Source organism: Dromiciops gliroides, chromosome 1 (genome assembly GCF_019393635.1).
Source record: "Dromiciops gliroides isolate mDroGli1 chromosome 1, mDroGli1.pri, whole genome shotgun sequence".
In the NCBI taxonomy this organism is placed as follows: Eukaryota; Metazoa; Chordata; class Mammalia; order Microbiotheria; family Microbiotheriidae; genus Dromiciops; species Dromiciops gliroides.
The window spans coordinates 94801734-94817727 of NC_057861.1; the positions used below are offsets into that span (position 1 = coordinate 94801734).

A 15994-nucleotide genomic window follows, 5' to 3' on the forward strand; every position below is an offset into this window, starting at 1 on the left:
AAAAAACCATCTTGGAAACTTATTTTAGCCATCCAAAAAGCACTGAGGACCACTGGACAAGAACACAAACAATCTTTAGGTTTGGTGCAGAAGGAAGGAGGACTCCTAATCCTTAATCTTCCAGTTCCCAAAGACTCCATAATACCCAGTTAAGGGGTTTGTGAAAACCCGGATTAGTGGAATTCCGGAACGCTGGAAGGAGGGTAAATAAGCAGAAGCAGAAGCAAGAACTACAATCAGGCATGCGCACTGGTCTGGTCTCTGGCCGAAAATACTCATGGGACTTTCCCGCCCGCTCCCCCCCTCCCCCTTCCCCTCCCCTTCCCCTCCCCTTCCCCCTCCCTCTCTCCAGGCTTAAACTGAAGCGGACGCTCGGGACGCCAGCGTCAACGTCCCAAAGGGAGGAGGGCGAAGACTCCATCCGCCATGTTGGATACCGCAGATTCGCCATAACCTCTCCAGCTCTTTTTTTAAAAAAAATAAAATTAGAAAACAAGTCGCCAGCAGAAAGTCCAGCCTTCCCAGTCTGCACGGAAGGGACCTGACGCTATTTTTTTTCCTCCGAGGGGGCGTTGCCATGGAGACGCAGGCAGCCGGTAAGGCGGGTTGGGGACGGGAAAAGGGAAGATATGAGTGGGGGTGGGGCTCCCGGGAAGCCGTTTGGAATGTAGCGTTGGGAAGAAGTGCTGAGGCTGTCGCGGAGGCGGAGGGATTCCTCATCGCGCGCCGCCCTGGTGAGGCGAGAGGATAGGGCCTGTGTTGAGAAGTGGACCCGCGAATGTACCGTCAGGGAGTGAAGCGTAGATCAGAACGGCTCATGCCGTCTTAGAAAAGAAAAGTAGTTCGCATTGCCAATGGCGTGGGGGGCGGGCGCGGGATAGGTTTCCATGGAAACGGGGTGGCCCGCTCTTGCCATTTGGGGTGACACGTATTTTTCTTGGGCCTCCAGGAGGAACCGGGTGCAAACCCAGGGGAAGTTTGGAGAGGTGCGGGTCGGCTTCCAAAGAGTGAAATTTGTGCCTGGATTTTTTGTTTTTTGTTTTTTTGAGTGAAAGGAGTAAAGAAGTTAAATATCTAATAAAAATTCAGACCAAGAAAATAAAAATACAACACATTGAAACCAGAATTTTATTTTTTTGCTTTTGTTATTTTGATTTGTGTGCCTAAAGGATATATTTCTGGATAACAGTAACAAACACACTGCAGTGGCAACTTTATATGTTGCCATATTGTGTTACTTTATTGCCAAAAAAGTTTTACTTTCTATGCTGGAGTCAAGAAGACCTGAGTTCTAATTCAGCCTCGGACATTTACCAGATATGTGACCCTGGGGAAGTAACTTAAACTCCATTTGCCTCAGTTTCTTGTCTGAAAAATGGGGATGGTAATACAAGCATCTGCCTCCCAGAAGGGTTCTGTGGTTACATGGCAAATCTAAACAAAAAACAAACAAAAAAACAACTTCACCATGATACTGTGATATAGAGAGCACAAAGTTTTTCCCATTTTTCAGGTGAGTAAAGAGGCTCAGGGGAAGTGACTGCTGATTCTGGTCTTAACAGTTTCCCTGAGACTATATATATCTAGTGACTGGTTTCTTCTCTCTCATGTATTATTCCATTAAACGTTTTTGAATGGAGTTTAAATTCAGGGTCTAGCTACTTTGATGAGACAAAATTCATTGAGCTTTCTTGACCTTCAGTTTCCGTCTCTGTAAAAAGAGAGGCCAGTCCCAGTTCCCTTCTATAGCACAATGGAAGCTTTCCCTCTGAGATTATTCTTCATGTGCACTGTATAGGTAGAATTGTTTGCTTGTTATCTCCCCCATTATAATGTGAGCTCCTTGAGGGCAGCGACCTCATTTTTGCCTTTCCTTGTATCCCCAGTGAGTTTGGGAAGTGCCAGGAGCATAGTAAGAGCTTAAATGCTTCTTCATTGATTTGACTGACTAGGTAAAACATGTTTTGTTCATAAGAATGGCCATCTCATTGATTGCCCCAACCAAAGCTGTTAGCACTGGTGGGTGTGGAATTTAGAGATGACAAGATGTAGCTTGCATTTAGATATTGCTTTAAGGTTTGCAAAATGCTATATAAATTTTTCCCCCCTCGGGGCAATGAGGGTTAAGTGACTTGTCCAGGGTCACACAGCTAGTGTCAACTGGCTGAGGCTGGATTTGAACTCAGGTCCTCCTGAATCCAGGGCTGATGCTTTATCTACTGTGCCATCTAGCTGCCCCTATAAATATTTTTTGAATCTCACAGCAATCCTAGGAGGTGGGTGCTATTATTATCCTCATTTTACAGATAGGGAAACTGAGCTAGACAGTGATCACATTAAGTGACTTTCCCAGACTCACACTGCTGGTAAATGTTTGTTTTTTTGTGGGGTAATGAGGGGTAAGTTACTTGCCCAGGGTCACACATCTAGTAAGTGTTAAGTGTCTGAGGCTGGATTTTCACTCAGGGCTTCTTGAATCCAGGGCTGGTGCTTTATCCACTGTACCACCTAGCTGCCCCATGCTGGTAAGTGTTTGAGGATAGATTTGAACTTAAGTCCTCCTGACTACAGATCCAGTACCCTATACACTGTCACCTGGCTGCCTACTCATGATTCTTGCCCTCTCACCTCTTGAGTTGTGGAGTCAGAAGACCAGAGTTAAGTGGTGCATTAACTAGTGTGACTGTGGACTTTGCCTCACTTATTTCTCAGTTTTCTCATCTGCAAAATAGACAAAATAATACTTTGTACTACTTAGCTTACTGGAAATTTGTGGGGAAAGTGCTTTGTTATCTTTAAAGTACTATGGAAATGTGAGTTTTATTACAATATAGTTATAGGGCTAGGATCCAGATAATGCCTAGTAGAATCTGTTAAGTACCTAAGGCAGGTAAAAAGTGTTGTATCTAGGCTTCTGGCTTTCTTCATGTCTCACTGAAAAATCTTTCTTCCTTCAAGAAGCTTTTGCCTATTCCTTTTAATTTTTTTTTAATTTTTATTTTTTTGGTGAGGCAGTTGGGGTTAAGTGACTTGCCCACACAGCTAGTAAGTGTCAAGTGTCTGAGGCCGGATTTGAAGTCAGGTCCTCCTGAATCCAGGGCCGGTGCTTTATCCACTGAACCACTTAGCTGCCCCTGTCTATTCATTCTTAATACTAGTGCCTTCCTTATGTTGATTAGCACTAGTTTATCCTTTATGTAGCTTGTTGGTATATAGTTGTTTCCATGTTATTTCCCCCATTAAACTTTGAAGTCCTTGGGAGCAGAGACTGCTTTCGACATTTCTTTGTATCCTCAGCACAAAGCATAGTGCCTAGCACATAGAAGGCATTTAATTAATAATAGAGTTTATTTATTGACTGACTTCCAGTTGTGAGGTATGAGAACACAATTTAAAACAAATGTAGTAGATACGTGCTTGTAAGAAAATAAAGAGTCATAGCATGTTAGATCTTAGCTTTCATTTACTCTGAACTAGGACAAGGAAACAGGATGAAGTGATTATTTCCCTAAGACTACACAACAGAGCCAGGAATAGAACTCAGATCTTCCTTCTACTGTAGGGGTTCTTAATCTGGGGTCAATGAATTAAAAAAAAATATTTTGATAACTTTTTTTTTTTGAGGGGCAATGAGGGTTAAGTGACTTGCCCAGGGTCTGAGGCTGGATTTGAACTCAGGTACTCCTGAATCCAAGGTCAGTGCTTTATCCACTGAGCCACCTAGCTGCCCCAATAACTTTTTTTTTTTTTAGTGAGGCAATTGGGGTTAAGTGCCTTGCCCAGGGTCACACAGCTACTAAGTGTCTGAGGCCGGATTTGAAGTCAGGTTCTCCTGACTCCAGGATCAGTGCTCTATCCATTGCGCCATCTAGCTGCCCCCCCCCTTTTTTAAATAGTATTCTATTTTTTTTCAGTAGTTTCCAGCATTTGTTTTTATTTATTTATTTGTTTTTATTTTATTAGTTTTTTTAGGGGCAATGGGGGTTATGTGACTTGTCCAGGGTCACACAGCTAGTAAGTGTCAAGTGTCTGAGGCCAGATTTGAACTCAGGTACTCCTGAATCCAGGGCTGGTGCTTTATCCACTGCACCACCTAGCCACCAATAACTTTTTAAAATACAATTTTTTTTAAATTGTATATATTTTATGCATTTAAAAGAATTATTCTTAGAAGGGGTCCATAGACATCACTAGACTACCAAAGGAATCCATGACCCCCAAAAGTTTAATAACTCCTAAACTAGTGCTCTTTCCAGGATATCACATCACTTCCCAAGATTCATGAAGCTATAGAATCTCAGAAATCTTAAATTACAGTAATCTTCAAGGTCTTCTATTCCAATCTTTATCTGAGTAGTAATTGCCTCTATAACATTCTGTTCTAAACTCAAGATGTCCTGTGTTAAGGAATCAGATTTGACTTTTGGATAGCTTTAAGACTGAGAGGTTTATCTGTCTGTGTTCTCCAACTCCCCACTTCCAAAGGGAAAAAGAAATTGCCTGCACACATTATTTCCATCAAATCAAGGGAAATTTTACCTCTACAAGGTCAATTCGTTCAAAATCACATTTTCTAAATCAAGTACTTAGATGTGCACAGCTGTGTCAGGTCCTCTCCACATGATTATTTTGAGAAAACATGGATCTTCACCCTTAATGAGCTTATAGCAATAGTCAGTACAGATGAAATTTTACCAAGAGTAAAGGATTTTTCGTTTGAATAGATGACAGCAAAAAATTGTCAGATTTAAAACTAGTATGAACCTTAGACAACATGTTAATAATAACTGGCAGTGACATAATGCTTTGAGTGTAAGTGAGCTTTAGTGGCTACTTTTCTTAAGACCTGAGTTCAGGTTATGCTTTTGAAACACACAAGCCATGTGACCCTGGGCAAATCAGAATCAATGGCTCAGTTCGATCTCTTAAGTTATAGGTAGAGGGAGGTTCATCATTGAGAGATCTCTAAATTAATGAAATCATAGGGCTAGACAAACAAAAAAGAAATAGTACTTTAAAGTTTGCAAAATACTTTAAATATACTGTTTCAGTTGAGCTTCACAATAACCTTGAGTTAGATATTGATGTGGGCTGGAATTTGGGGTCAAATTGATCGTGAGTCATTTCCAAAGAATTACAAGACTCAGTGACTCAGTTTCCCAAGTTTTATTGCGATACTGTGAGTGATCACAGGGAGAGAACCAGAAAAGTGGAAAGGTATTTCTCGAATAAGGAAAGACAGTTATATTTATAGTATGGACAAATTGATTATCAGTCTCATTATAATAATCTCCACCTTGGGGAGGTACAGGGGAGGGTTTATCCTAATTTGGAGTTCCTGGGGTCCTAAGCCAATCCCCTAGGCAGGTACCTTTTTCTGTAGAGGTGTATTTTTGGGGTTTACACATCATAAGGTGAATCTGGGGACAAATTTGGCCTTTTCTGCGCATGTCACTTTTTGATTCCCATGTCTAGTTTCACATTTTTCATTAGAATTTCTATACCTTGTCAATTGCTTTATTGTTATATTCTTAGACCTTTAGGGCCAGCTCCCTCTGTTCTCATTATGGGTACTGATTACTGTAGAACCTACCATCCTGATTTGTAAGTTATGCATTAACTGGGGTCTGAATCCCTTTTGGAGCTCATATCTGAATTAGAGCTTGGGTCTTAGGTTTTTCTATTAACCCCTTTTTTTTTTTTTTGCCTCCTACATCATTATGATGGAGATTATCCTCATTTTACAGATGAATAAACTGAGACTCAGTAACATTAAGTTACTTGAATATAGTTCCCCAGCTAATAGGCATGTTGGAATGAGTATTTCAATCAGGTGCAGCTTATTCCTTAGACTCCCTTGCTTTTCTTATCATCTAGCCCAATTCCCATATTATACATTTTCCTACAGAGGGCCAGCCCCGTTACTGTGCTATCAGTATATGAGGCTGTTATACAGTGAGGGCCCTTATTGTGTTTCTAGATTTTTTTTGGTTTTGTTTTGGTGAGGCAGTTGGGGTTAAGTGACTTGCCCAGGGTCACACAGCTAGTAAGTGTTAAGTGTCTGAGCCGGATTTGAACTCAGGTCCCCCTGAATCCAGGGCCGGTGTTTTATCCACTGCACCATCTAGCTGCTTCCCTTATTGTGTTTTTGATGAATAAACTGCCTGGGAAGGGTTCCAAGGTAGACAGATTTGTCTTATGTGGAATTAATTCTACCTTAAGGCACTTTGGGTCCCCAGAGCTCTGGTGTAATTATCATTCAGTTTATTTATTTATCCACCTGTTAAAGAGGATTTGCTGTATGCTTATATTTTTATGACCTTCCCAAGGAGCCACACTGCCCATGGAAAGATATCTTTTTCTTCTCTAGCAGCATCCATTTATACCTACTATGTGCCAGGCACTGTGCTAGGTGCTGGGGATAGAAAGAAAGAAAGAGAACAGTTACTATCCTTAATGAATATATGAATTTGTCTGAAACACATAAGTTATTTGTTGTTTTCTTTTAGAAATCCTTTGTCCCTGGTTGGGTGAAGAAACCTTGACTTACGATTAAATATTTTTTTAAACATATAACAAATGAGAAATCATATTTGTATGAGAGACAGTGTGGTTTAGAGGAGAGAGTGTTGTATTTGGAGTTGGGTCCTAGATTTGAATATTGCCTCCAGCACAAACCTGTGTGACCTTGGGCAAAGAATCACTGAGCCTCAATTGGCTTATTTAGAATATGGGAAAGCAAGCATTTGTGGTACTTCTTGGTATTGTTGTGAAAACCATAATAGTTAAAGTATGTAAAACACTTTGCACATTTTAAAGCTTCATATAAAAGTCAGTTTTTATTGCTATTCTGATGAACTCTCATTAGTAAATTAAAACCCTTTCTATTACATTATGGCATTCATGTTAATTCAGAATAGAAATATTAATCGATATTATATAATTACATGTATTTTAACAAGATGCAATTTTCACAGATATAAAATCTCTCAGATCATTATCTCTAAATCCCAGATGCCCAGTAGTTTAAAAATACTATGCCTAAACCAACTTATTTGTGATTAATAGCATGATAGTGGTTTCTTCTTTTCTTCCTTTATTTTTTCATAACAATAGTAACAACCAAAAATTACACAGTGTTTTAAGGTTTACAGAATGCTTACATCATCTCATTTGATTCTTCCAATAACCCTAAGAAGTAGGTGTGGTTATTCTTCCCATTTTGCAAATGAGGATATTGAGGTTCAAAGGTTAGGTGACTTATAGCTGGTGAGTGTTTGAGGTGGAATTTGAACGTAGACCAAGGACTATCAAGTGAACTTTATATTTATGTATACATGTATATATATGTATATATGTGTGTGTGTGTATTTTTATATATATATATATATATATATATATATAGTGTTTTGTGAAATTGTGATTATGATCATTATTAATATCATCTTCATTATAAGCTACTATATTGTAAGGGGCTAAAACTCTAGCTATACCATCTAAAATCTAATGAGTGGTCGCCAATAAATTATAAGCTTTAGCAACAGTATTTAAGTGTTTAAATATTTGTTAAAGAGCATTAAGATCAGAGAGAAAGGTAAAAATCTAACTATTTCTAAGAGACCCTATCATCTGACCCACCATGGCGAGGTCAGGAACCAAAAGAGAGAGAACCCCTTCACCTGAGTCCGCTTCCTACTTTGCGTCCTCCTCCCAGAAATGGGAGGCTCCTCAAGTTGATTGGCTGATAGCCTTTATAGACAGTACCCATGAGCAAACATCACTTCCTGATGCTAAGGACTTTGACCACATGGCTTGCCCTCAGAGGCCTTCTCCTCATGGCGGAGCTTTTCTACAGTAAGTCTCCAGCAGGTGGCGTCATTCTAAACATTACAGTATCATGTTGTAGTGGAAATAGTACTACATGGGGAGTGCCTGTAGTGCTTCCCTCTCTTCTATGTGTTGGTTGCCTTACTCCATTGACTTAGCCCGTCTTTTGGTTCTAGGTCTTCCTGGTCTTTTCTGTCCCCTTGTTACCCATAATGTAACACTGATAAACATCATTCTAAGTACTCCAAGGTGGGCAGCTAGGTGATGAAGTGGATAGAGTGCTGGGCCTGAAGTTGGGAAGACTCATCTTCCTGAGTTCAAATCCTGACTCAGAAACTTACTAGCTGTGTGACCCTGGACAAGTCACTTAATCCTGTTTGCCTCAGTCCATTATCTGTAAAATGAGCTGGAGAAGGAAATGGCAAACCATTTCAGTATTTTTGCCAAGAAAATCACACATGAGGTCACGAAGAATTGGACATGATTGAAAAAGGACTGAACAACAAGTACTCTGAGAAGGGTTCATTTTAGTTAAGCCTATTTCTTACATTTGGCTACCTCCAAAAGGGCATTCATTCTTCCACTTGAGTGCCCACCTTATTGTTCCTCTTGATAACAGTAGGAATGAAAAGAAAGGGCTAAATATGAGAAACATGAAAAAATAATTGATAGAACCAGGCACCTAACTGCATATATGAGGATGAATTAAAAGATGAATTTAGAGTTTTGAGCTTGGTTAATTAATAGAAATAAGGAAATCAGGAAGAAAAATTGGTCTTCTGGAAAAAAGATGCTAAGTTCAGTTTTATACATGTTGCCTTAGATGAAACAGTTAGATAGTGTTAACCTGGAAATTAAGGAAACAATATAGGAGAAATAAGGTCTTTAATCGGGGCAGAGGAACTATAGCTCGTGGTATATGGCAAAGCTCGGTAGCTAGGAATACCCAAAGATGGGAACTGAGGACAGGGGTTTTATGGGGTAACATAACATAAGGGAACCAAAAGATTGCTCCAGAGTCACATACACCTACTTAATGGAAAGGAACCTTTAACAAAAGAAACAATGGAATTGCTCCTGAGTTAAGTATAGAAACTACTTAATGTAGATGGACTCTTTCACATAATAATCATAAAGTCTAGGGAGTAAGGTGGGGAAACACTGGGAGGGGATAAGTTGCTTGTGGGGGGCGGGGAAGGTGGGGGAGGTCCATAAATTCATCAGGAGTCTGGAATTGACAAAGATTGGTAAGCCCCAGGCAACTCATTTGTCTGGGAAAGGGGGACTGGGTGGGGAATCAGTTCTCAGTAAATTTTGTAGTTATCAATAGCCAGATGGAAATGTCTACTAGCAGTTGGAAATGTGGAACTAGAGTTTAGGAGAAAGCTCTTCAGAACTGGACGTATAGATTTTGGAGTCATAGGCATAGATCTGGCTATAGCAATGAGAATTGATGAGCCAGAAAAGAACATAGGGCTGAAGATAAACTAGTGGTTGGAAGGTAAAGGGGAAGCCAGTGGAACCGCTTGGCTTCAGTATGATGGCAATGGAAATGGAAGTGGTTAAGGGGAACTGAGGAGGGGAGTTGGGTGGTCTCCAGGCTGGATTTCCCCTGCTGGCTTTTGTAATCTTTGCTTTTGCAGTAATTTTTTTTGAATAACCTTTATTTCTAACCCCCCTCTCCCCCAATTTGAGGAAGAAATTCTCCTTTAAATTGAATTGAAATCTGCCTGTTTATATTTTCCACCCACTGGCTTATTTTTCCCTTCTGGAGCCACAAAAATTAATAAATTCCCTATTACTACTACAGAGGCTTAGGTTGTGTTTCTGACTCTCTTTGTATGTTGGGTCAGTTGATCCCTCCAAACTTGTTTTTCCTTATCTGGGACAGAACAGCTGTAACTTCTAAAGGATAAGTTTCTAAAATACATTGAAATATGTTATAACAATAGGAATTAGAAGCAGAATTTTGGAACTTGAGGAGAACTTGGAGATGATCTAGTTTATTACAGAAAATGAGGCTTAGAGAGTTTAAGTAGCCTATCTGAAGTGATACAGTGAATTAGTGTAGAACTAGAGTACCCAAGGCATACATTAGATTTTTTTTTTCTTTTCTTGTTTTTTTTTTTTTTTTTTGGTGGGGCAATGAGGGTTAAGTGATTTGCCCAGGGTCACACAGCTAATAAGGGTCAAAGTGTCTGAGGCCAGATTTGAACTTAGGTCCTCCTGAATCCAGGGCTGGTACTTTACCAAGTGCACCACCTACATTAGAATTTTAAATGTACATCTTTTTGACTGGGACACATTTACTGGGAACCTTTTATCTCCCCTAGTGTTATGGATTAAGATATCAGGTGTGATAGGACCAATATCCACCAGGGTTCCCCAGCTCCAGGGAATATTTTTCCCTTAAAATTAAAGCTACTGTTACTGGTACCTGATTGGCCCCTGATTCCCTTGACCATGGCTTCCTGGTTACCCAAGGGCATGAACAGTCTCACATGATGAGGCAGCTAGGTGGCACAGTGGATAAAGCACCTGCCCTGGGTTCAGGAGGACCTGAGTTCAAATCTGGCCTCAGACACTTGACACTTATTAGCTGTGTGACCCTGAGCAAGTCACTTAACCCCAATTGCCTCACCAAAAAGAAAGAAAGAAAGAATGAAAGAAAGAGAGAGAGAGAGAGAGAGAGAGAGAGAGAGAGAGAGAGAGAGAGAGAGAGAGAGAGAGAGAGAGAAAGAGAGAAAGAGAGAAAGAAAGAAAGAAAGAAAGGTCCCATATGAATTCAGGCCTCTCTGTCTTGGTGGATTTATGAGGACCACTCAGTTTACTGTACCCTAATGAGATGTACTTCTTTATGAAGATGAGTGGCAGGTGGGGAAGAGAAAGGGGTAAGGAATCCATGTCTTTAGAAGCTAAGTGCCATTGTAGCCTTTTTGCATAATATGTTAAGGCCAAGTAAACCTTCTTTTCTTAAATATTCAATGACTTATGAGTACCTCCTTTCATCCTAAAATTTAACCTGAACTAACAGGGTGCTGGCATTAGGTCTACTTCTAATATTAGGCTGTTACAATATTTAGGTTATTTTATTTTCTAGATATCTCCCATTTTCTATATGTTGAAAGGACATTTGAGAAAAGTTTTCCCATTTTCTTTTTTTTAAACCTATGTTGTTCATCAATTAAAAAATAAAGTGCAAATTATTTAAGTCAGTCAATGCTGCTTCTTTAGAGCAGATAGAGAAAATATTTCTTCACGGTCAGGTAAACATCAAGAAATATTCCCCCTCCCTCCTCCCCCCATAAATATATTAATTAGTCTGAGCATGATAAAGCTCTCTGTCATTTCCCTACTCAACTTCAAAATTAAAATTACAAAGTGTAAAAGTCATTTATTCATTTGGATAAATTGAAAGAACATACTACTTATCTCCCCCTAGTGGATCTTTAAGAATGAGCTGAATTGCTAACTGTTTCTTATCAGGTTGATTTTTTTAGGGTGTGGGCATGCAGTGGTGAATCTAGAACTTTTATTTCATCCCTGTAGGGAACTTCCAGGGTAGAAAATCCTTTCGCTCACCTGCAATTTAGAGAGTCTTAGATTACTTGGCAGTACTGAGAGGTCAAGTAGTTTGCCCAGTCTAGATATGTAACAAGAACTATTTATTAAGGCTTACCAGGTGCTAGGCACTGTGCTAAGAACTGGGGATACAAAGAAAAGAAAACCAGCCTTCACCCTCAAGGAGCTCACATCATAATAGGGGAAACAACATACATACTGATGTTCCCTCAAGGACTCTAAGGGGCAGCTAGGTGGTGCAGTGGATAGTGCACCAGGCCTGGAGGCAGGAAGACTCATTTTCCTGAGTTCAAATGTGGCCTCAGACACTTACTGTCTGTTTACTACAGGCAAGTCACTTAATAGCCCTGTTTGCCTCAGTTTTCTTCTCTGTAAGATGAGCTGGAGAAGGAAATCGTACATCACTCCAGTATCTTTGCCAAAGAAAACCCCAAATGCAGTCTTGAACAGTCAGACATAACCCAAACAACTGAACTACAAACAAGGACTCTAAATTCCTGCTTTTTCAGGTTACTCAGTTCTCACATCCTTGGTGGACTCCAGTTCACTTCAGCTATGCAAAGAGATCATTATACTCTCTCATAATCCAATGTGTTCTTCCCATTTTCATGAACTCTGAAATATCTTTATTTGGTTGTAACAACATTCTATCTTTCCCCTCTGCCTTATTACCCCTTACCCTGTTCTTTTTTCTCACCATGGCCTTCAGTCCTTCCACCCCTCAGTTTCACCCCTGCCATCTCTTCACTGACCTAGTCACTGTCTTCAGATATTTGAAGGTTTGTCATGTAGAAGGAAGGATTCCATTTGTTCTTCTTGGTCCCATAAGGTAGAGTTAGTAGCACTAAAATGGGAATTACATGGAGGCAAATTTATAACCCCCAAAGGGATTACTCGATAATAATTAGAGGTGTTTGACATTAGAATGTGGTAAGTTAGCTGTTAGTGGAATTCTTTAAGCAGATCCTGGATGACAAACTTATGGTTGTTCACAGGATAATAGAACCTCAGATGCCAGGGCATCTAACCCATTTATTTTACTGAAGGAGAAGCTAAGGTCAAGAGAAGTTAAGTGACTTGCCCAAGATCACACAGGTGGTTAGTAACAGATGTGGATGCTGACCTCTTCCAGATTGGGGAATCAACTGATTCCACAGCTACTTCTCTTTCTCCGGGATTAGTTGAAGGGTATTCCCCTGTTGTGTAGGAAGTGGTTTGGGCTAGATGACTTTTATGATTTTATTAAATTTCTTCATAGTGCTAGAAACCAATAAAAAGCAATTATACTTGTCAATAAACTAGAATTATTTGCTAAACCAATTACCACTAAATCAACTTAACAATTTCCTTTTGAAAATTTCTGAAGTAGTGGGGCAATTAGGTAGTGTAGTGGATAGAGCACTGGCCCTGGCATCAGGAGGACCTTAGTTCAAATCCAGCCTCAGACACTTACTACCTGTATGATCCTGGATAAGTCACTTAACCTCAGTTGCCTCCAGAAAAAAAAGAAAGAAAAAGAAAATTTCTGAAGCAAAAAGCAGAATTTTATTTATTCCTAAGTAAAAATGAGGCAGGATAACAGAGTGGATAGACAATGACTTTTGTCCTTGAGTGAAAGCCTTGCTTCTGACATACACTGAGTAGTCACTCAGTATGACCTTTGGGTACCCAGGGCAATGCTTTAAGATTGTTGCAGAACAATTTTGGATCTGCATTGATTGAGGGAAATTTTTATGATTAGTAGAGGGAAACAGTATTTTCAAAACAGAGACAATTAAATTCATCAAAAATTTATTAAGTGCCTACTACCTTATAAAACAGTGGGCTAGGTGTAAGGTGATGTTTGCAAAGTTGTTTATCAAAACAAAATATTATTAATTAAAAAAATGTTCCTGGGAAGTCACAATTTGGGCCAAAAAGCTTAAACATGTCTTTACAGGGATCTTAGCCTATAATAGGGATTTGAGGTGATTAGGCTGGGCTTGACTGACCTGAACTGAGCTGTTTGCAGAGGCTGAGACCTGAGACAGAGGAGATTTGAAACCTTCAATTATCAGAGAAGTTTTACTTTGGAAAAAAAGAGAGGATCAGTTAGGTAAACATCCATCCTCCCAGATCAGAATATTGGAGAAGTGCTGAACCATGGTGGTGGTTGGTGGTGGTGGTGGTTGGTGGTGGGGGTTGGTGGTTGTGGTGGTGGTGGTTGGTGGTTGTGGTGGTGGTGGTGTGTGTGTGAATTGAGTAGAACTGAACTATTTCAAAAGGAGTAGGACAATATTGAGAACACTTTATAACTAATACCATTTCAGACATTTAAAATTTTAATTTTGTTTGTGTTTCTTACATTTATCATTAGATCCTTTTGAAAATTATTTTGTATGATACCTATCAGGAACCCAAAGCTTTTCATCCAAGTTTGCTGTTTAGGAGGTAATACTCAACTAGTCTTCAAGCAGAGGATAAATGACCACTTGTTGGGAAACTCATGGGATCTATGATTTTGGTACGAAATTAGGCTGATTTATCTTTTAGAGCCCTTCCAAACCCAAGTCAATGATTCTTTGAATCTTTTTTTTTTTTTTCGGGTGAGGCGATTGGGGTTAAGTGACTTGCCCAGGGTCACACAGCTAGTAAGTGTCAAGTGTCTGAGACTGTATTTGAACTCAGGTCCTCCTGACTCCAGGGCCAGTGTTCTATCCACTGCGGCACCTAGCTGCCCTGATTCTTTGAATCTTAATTGTGCCTTGTATTACAGAATCTTAGCACTGGAAGGGACCTCAGGGGATGTCTAGATGAACCTATTCCTGACTAAGAATTCCCTCTATACCTGATTAATAGTTAAAAAGCCTTTACTCCACTGTGGGAAACCTACCACTTCCTAAGGTAGCCCTTCTACTTTTGGATAGCTCTCATTCTTAGGGATGTTTTCCTTGTATCAAGTCTTAATTTGCCTCTTTCCAGCTTCTTCCTCCCCATTACTCCTAGTTCTTTCCTTGAGACGATCAGAACAATTCTCCCTCATGTATGAGACAGCACTTCAAAATCCAGAAGACAGTTGTAATGTTCACCCTCTGTCTTCTCTTTTATAGATGAAACATTATCAATACCTATACTCAGTCTTCATAAGGCATTTTCTTGAACCCCTTTACTATTCTGGTTGACCAATTCTGGACACTCTCCACATCAGGAATGGGCAAGCAGTGGCCCATAGGCTGGTGTGCCAACCTTGGCTCCAAGTTACCAATATTACTCCTAAGAGATGGCAGCTAGAAGTGAACTCATTTTCTCATATAAGGTCCAACAAATGAGTAACAGTGGCATTCCTAGACTCTGTGCCTCTGCTTGTGTTTTTTTCCCCCTTTTGTTTGTAGCCTATGATTGCATTAACTTTCTGGAATTTAAAATGTGGCTTTGTGACTTAATACCCATGTTACTTTAGTAAGACCTTTAGCCCTGCTGGGCCTATTTCCTCATCCAAAAAATGAAGAGGTTGGACTAGGTAATATTAGAGGTCCTTTCCAAGCTTAATTCCTGAGCTTTTGAATGTTATTTTTTCTTTCCTTGGCATGTATTTTGTTTGCCAAAAACTAGCTCCTCCCCCTCCAAAACTTCCCCCATAAAATGGCTAAATTATTTAAGCTGTTTTGTGATCTAGTCATATTAGCTTTCTTATAACATATCTGGAAGAATTAAAAAAAACTTTATTTTTGTTTGTTTTTTGATTTTTCTTTTGAGGGGCAGTGAAGGTTGTGACTTGCCCAGGGTCACACAGCTGGTAAGTGTCAAGTGTTTGAAGCCTGATTTGAACTCAGGTCCTCCTGACTCCAGGTCCGGTGCTTTATCCACTGTACCACTTAGCTGCTCCCTTAAAAAACTTTAAAACATTCAAACAGAAGTGGCAGTGCAAGGCACACTTAGGTTCCAGGCACTGACCATGGTGTATATTTTTGTATCTAACAGATACCATCTTCATACCTTTGTACACTGTTCCCCATGCCTGGAATGCACTTCTTCCTTATTTCTGTCTCTGAATATCTAGTTCCTGTCAAAGCTCAACTCAAATTTTACCATGCATGAGGCTTTTTCTGATTATCTCCCTCCTCCAAGTAATTATTTTGTATCAATTTATGTGTGTGTGTCCTTTACGACAACTCCCCTCTTCAATCTATTCAGTGTTTGTCTTTGTATCTCTAGCACCTAGAACTATGTCTGGCACATAGTATCAATCAGTCAATTAATCACCATGATGCATTTAATAAGATTCCACTATGTGCCAGGTACTGTCTTAGTTACTTTCTCCCTCTTCAAATTATCTTGTAGTCTATATTGGCTAGTCCTCTGAGCTCTGAGCCCTTTCCAAATTAGTAAATATTTTTTCTGCGATTTTTTATTTTTTATTTTTTGAGGCATTGACATACATGTGCAACAAGAAAGGGCCAAAGGCAGAGTTCTGTAGTAGCCCCCGGTAGGGACCTCAGTGTGCTCTCTCCATGTGGAATGGACTGCCTCATGAGACAGTGAATAACACTGAAATGTTTAGCAAGTAGAGGATGTATAATCACTTACTGGGCATGATGTAGAAAGT

At 39.8% G+C, this 15994-nt stretch overlaps 1 protein-coding gene across 1 annotated transcript in view; it reads left to right on the forward strand.

Moving 5' to 3' along the window:
• Window positions 1-427: 427 nt before the first annotated feature.
• Window positions 428-15994, forward strand: part of ZFAT (zinc finger and AT-hook domain containing) — a 295731-nt gene continuing 280164 nt past the window's right edge. Inside the window, exon 1 of the mRNA XM_043979739.1 lies at window positions 428-596. Within this exon, the coding sequence (XP_043835674.1) occupies window positions 578-596 (19 nt within the window). The 5' untranslated portion in view covers window positions 428-577. The remainder of the gene's footprint in view (window positions 597-15994) is intronic.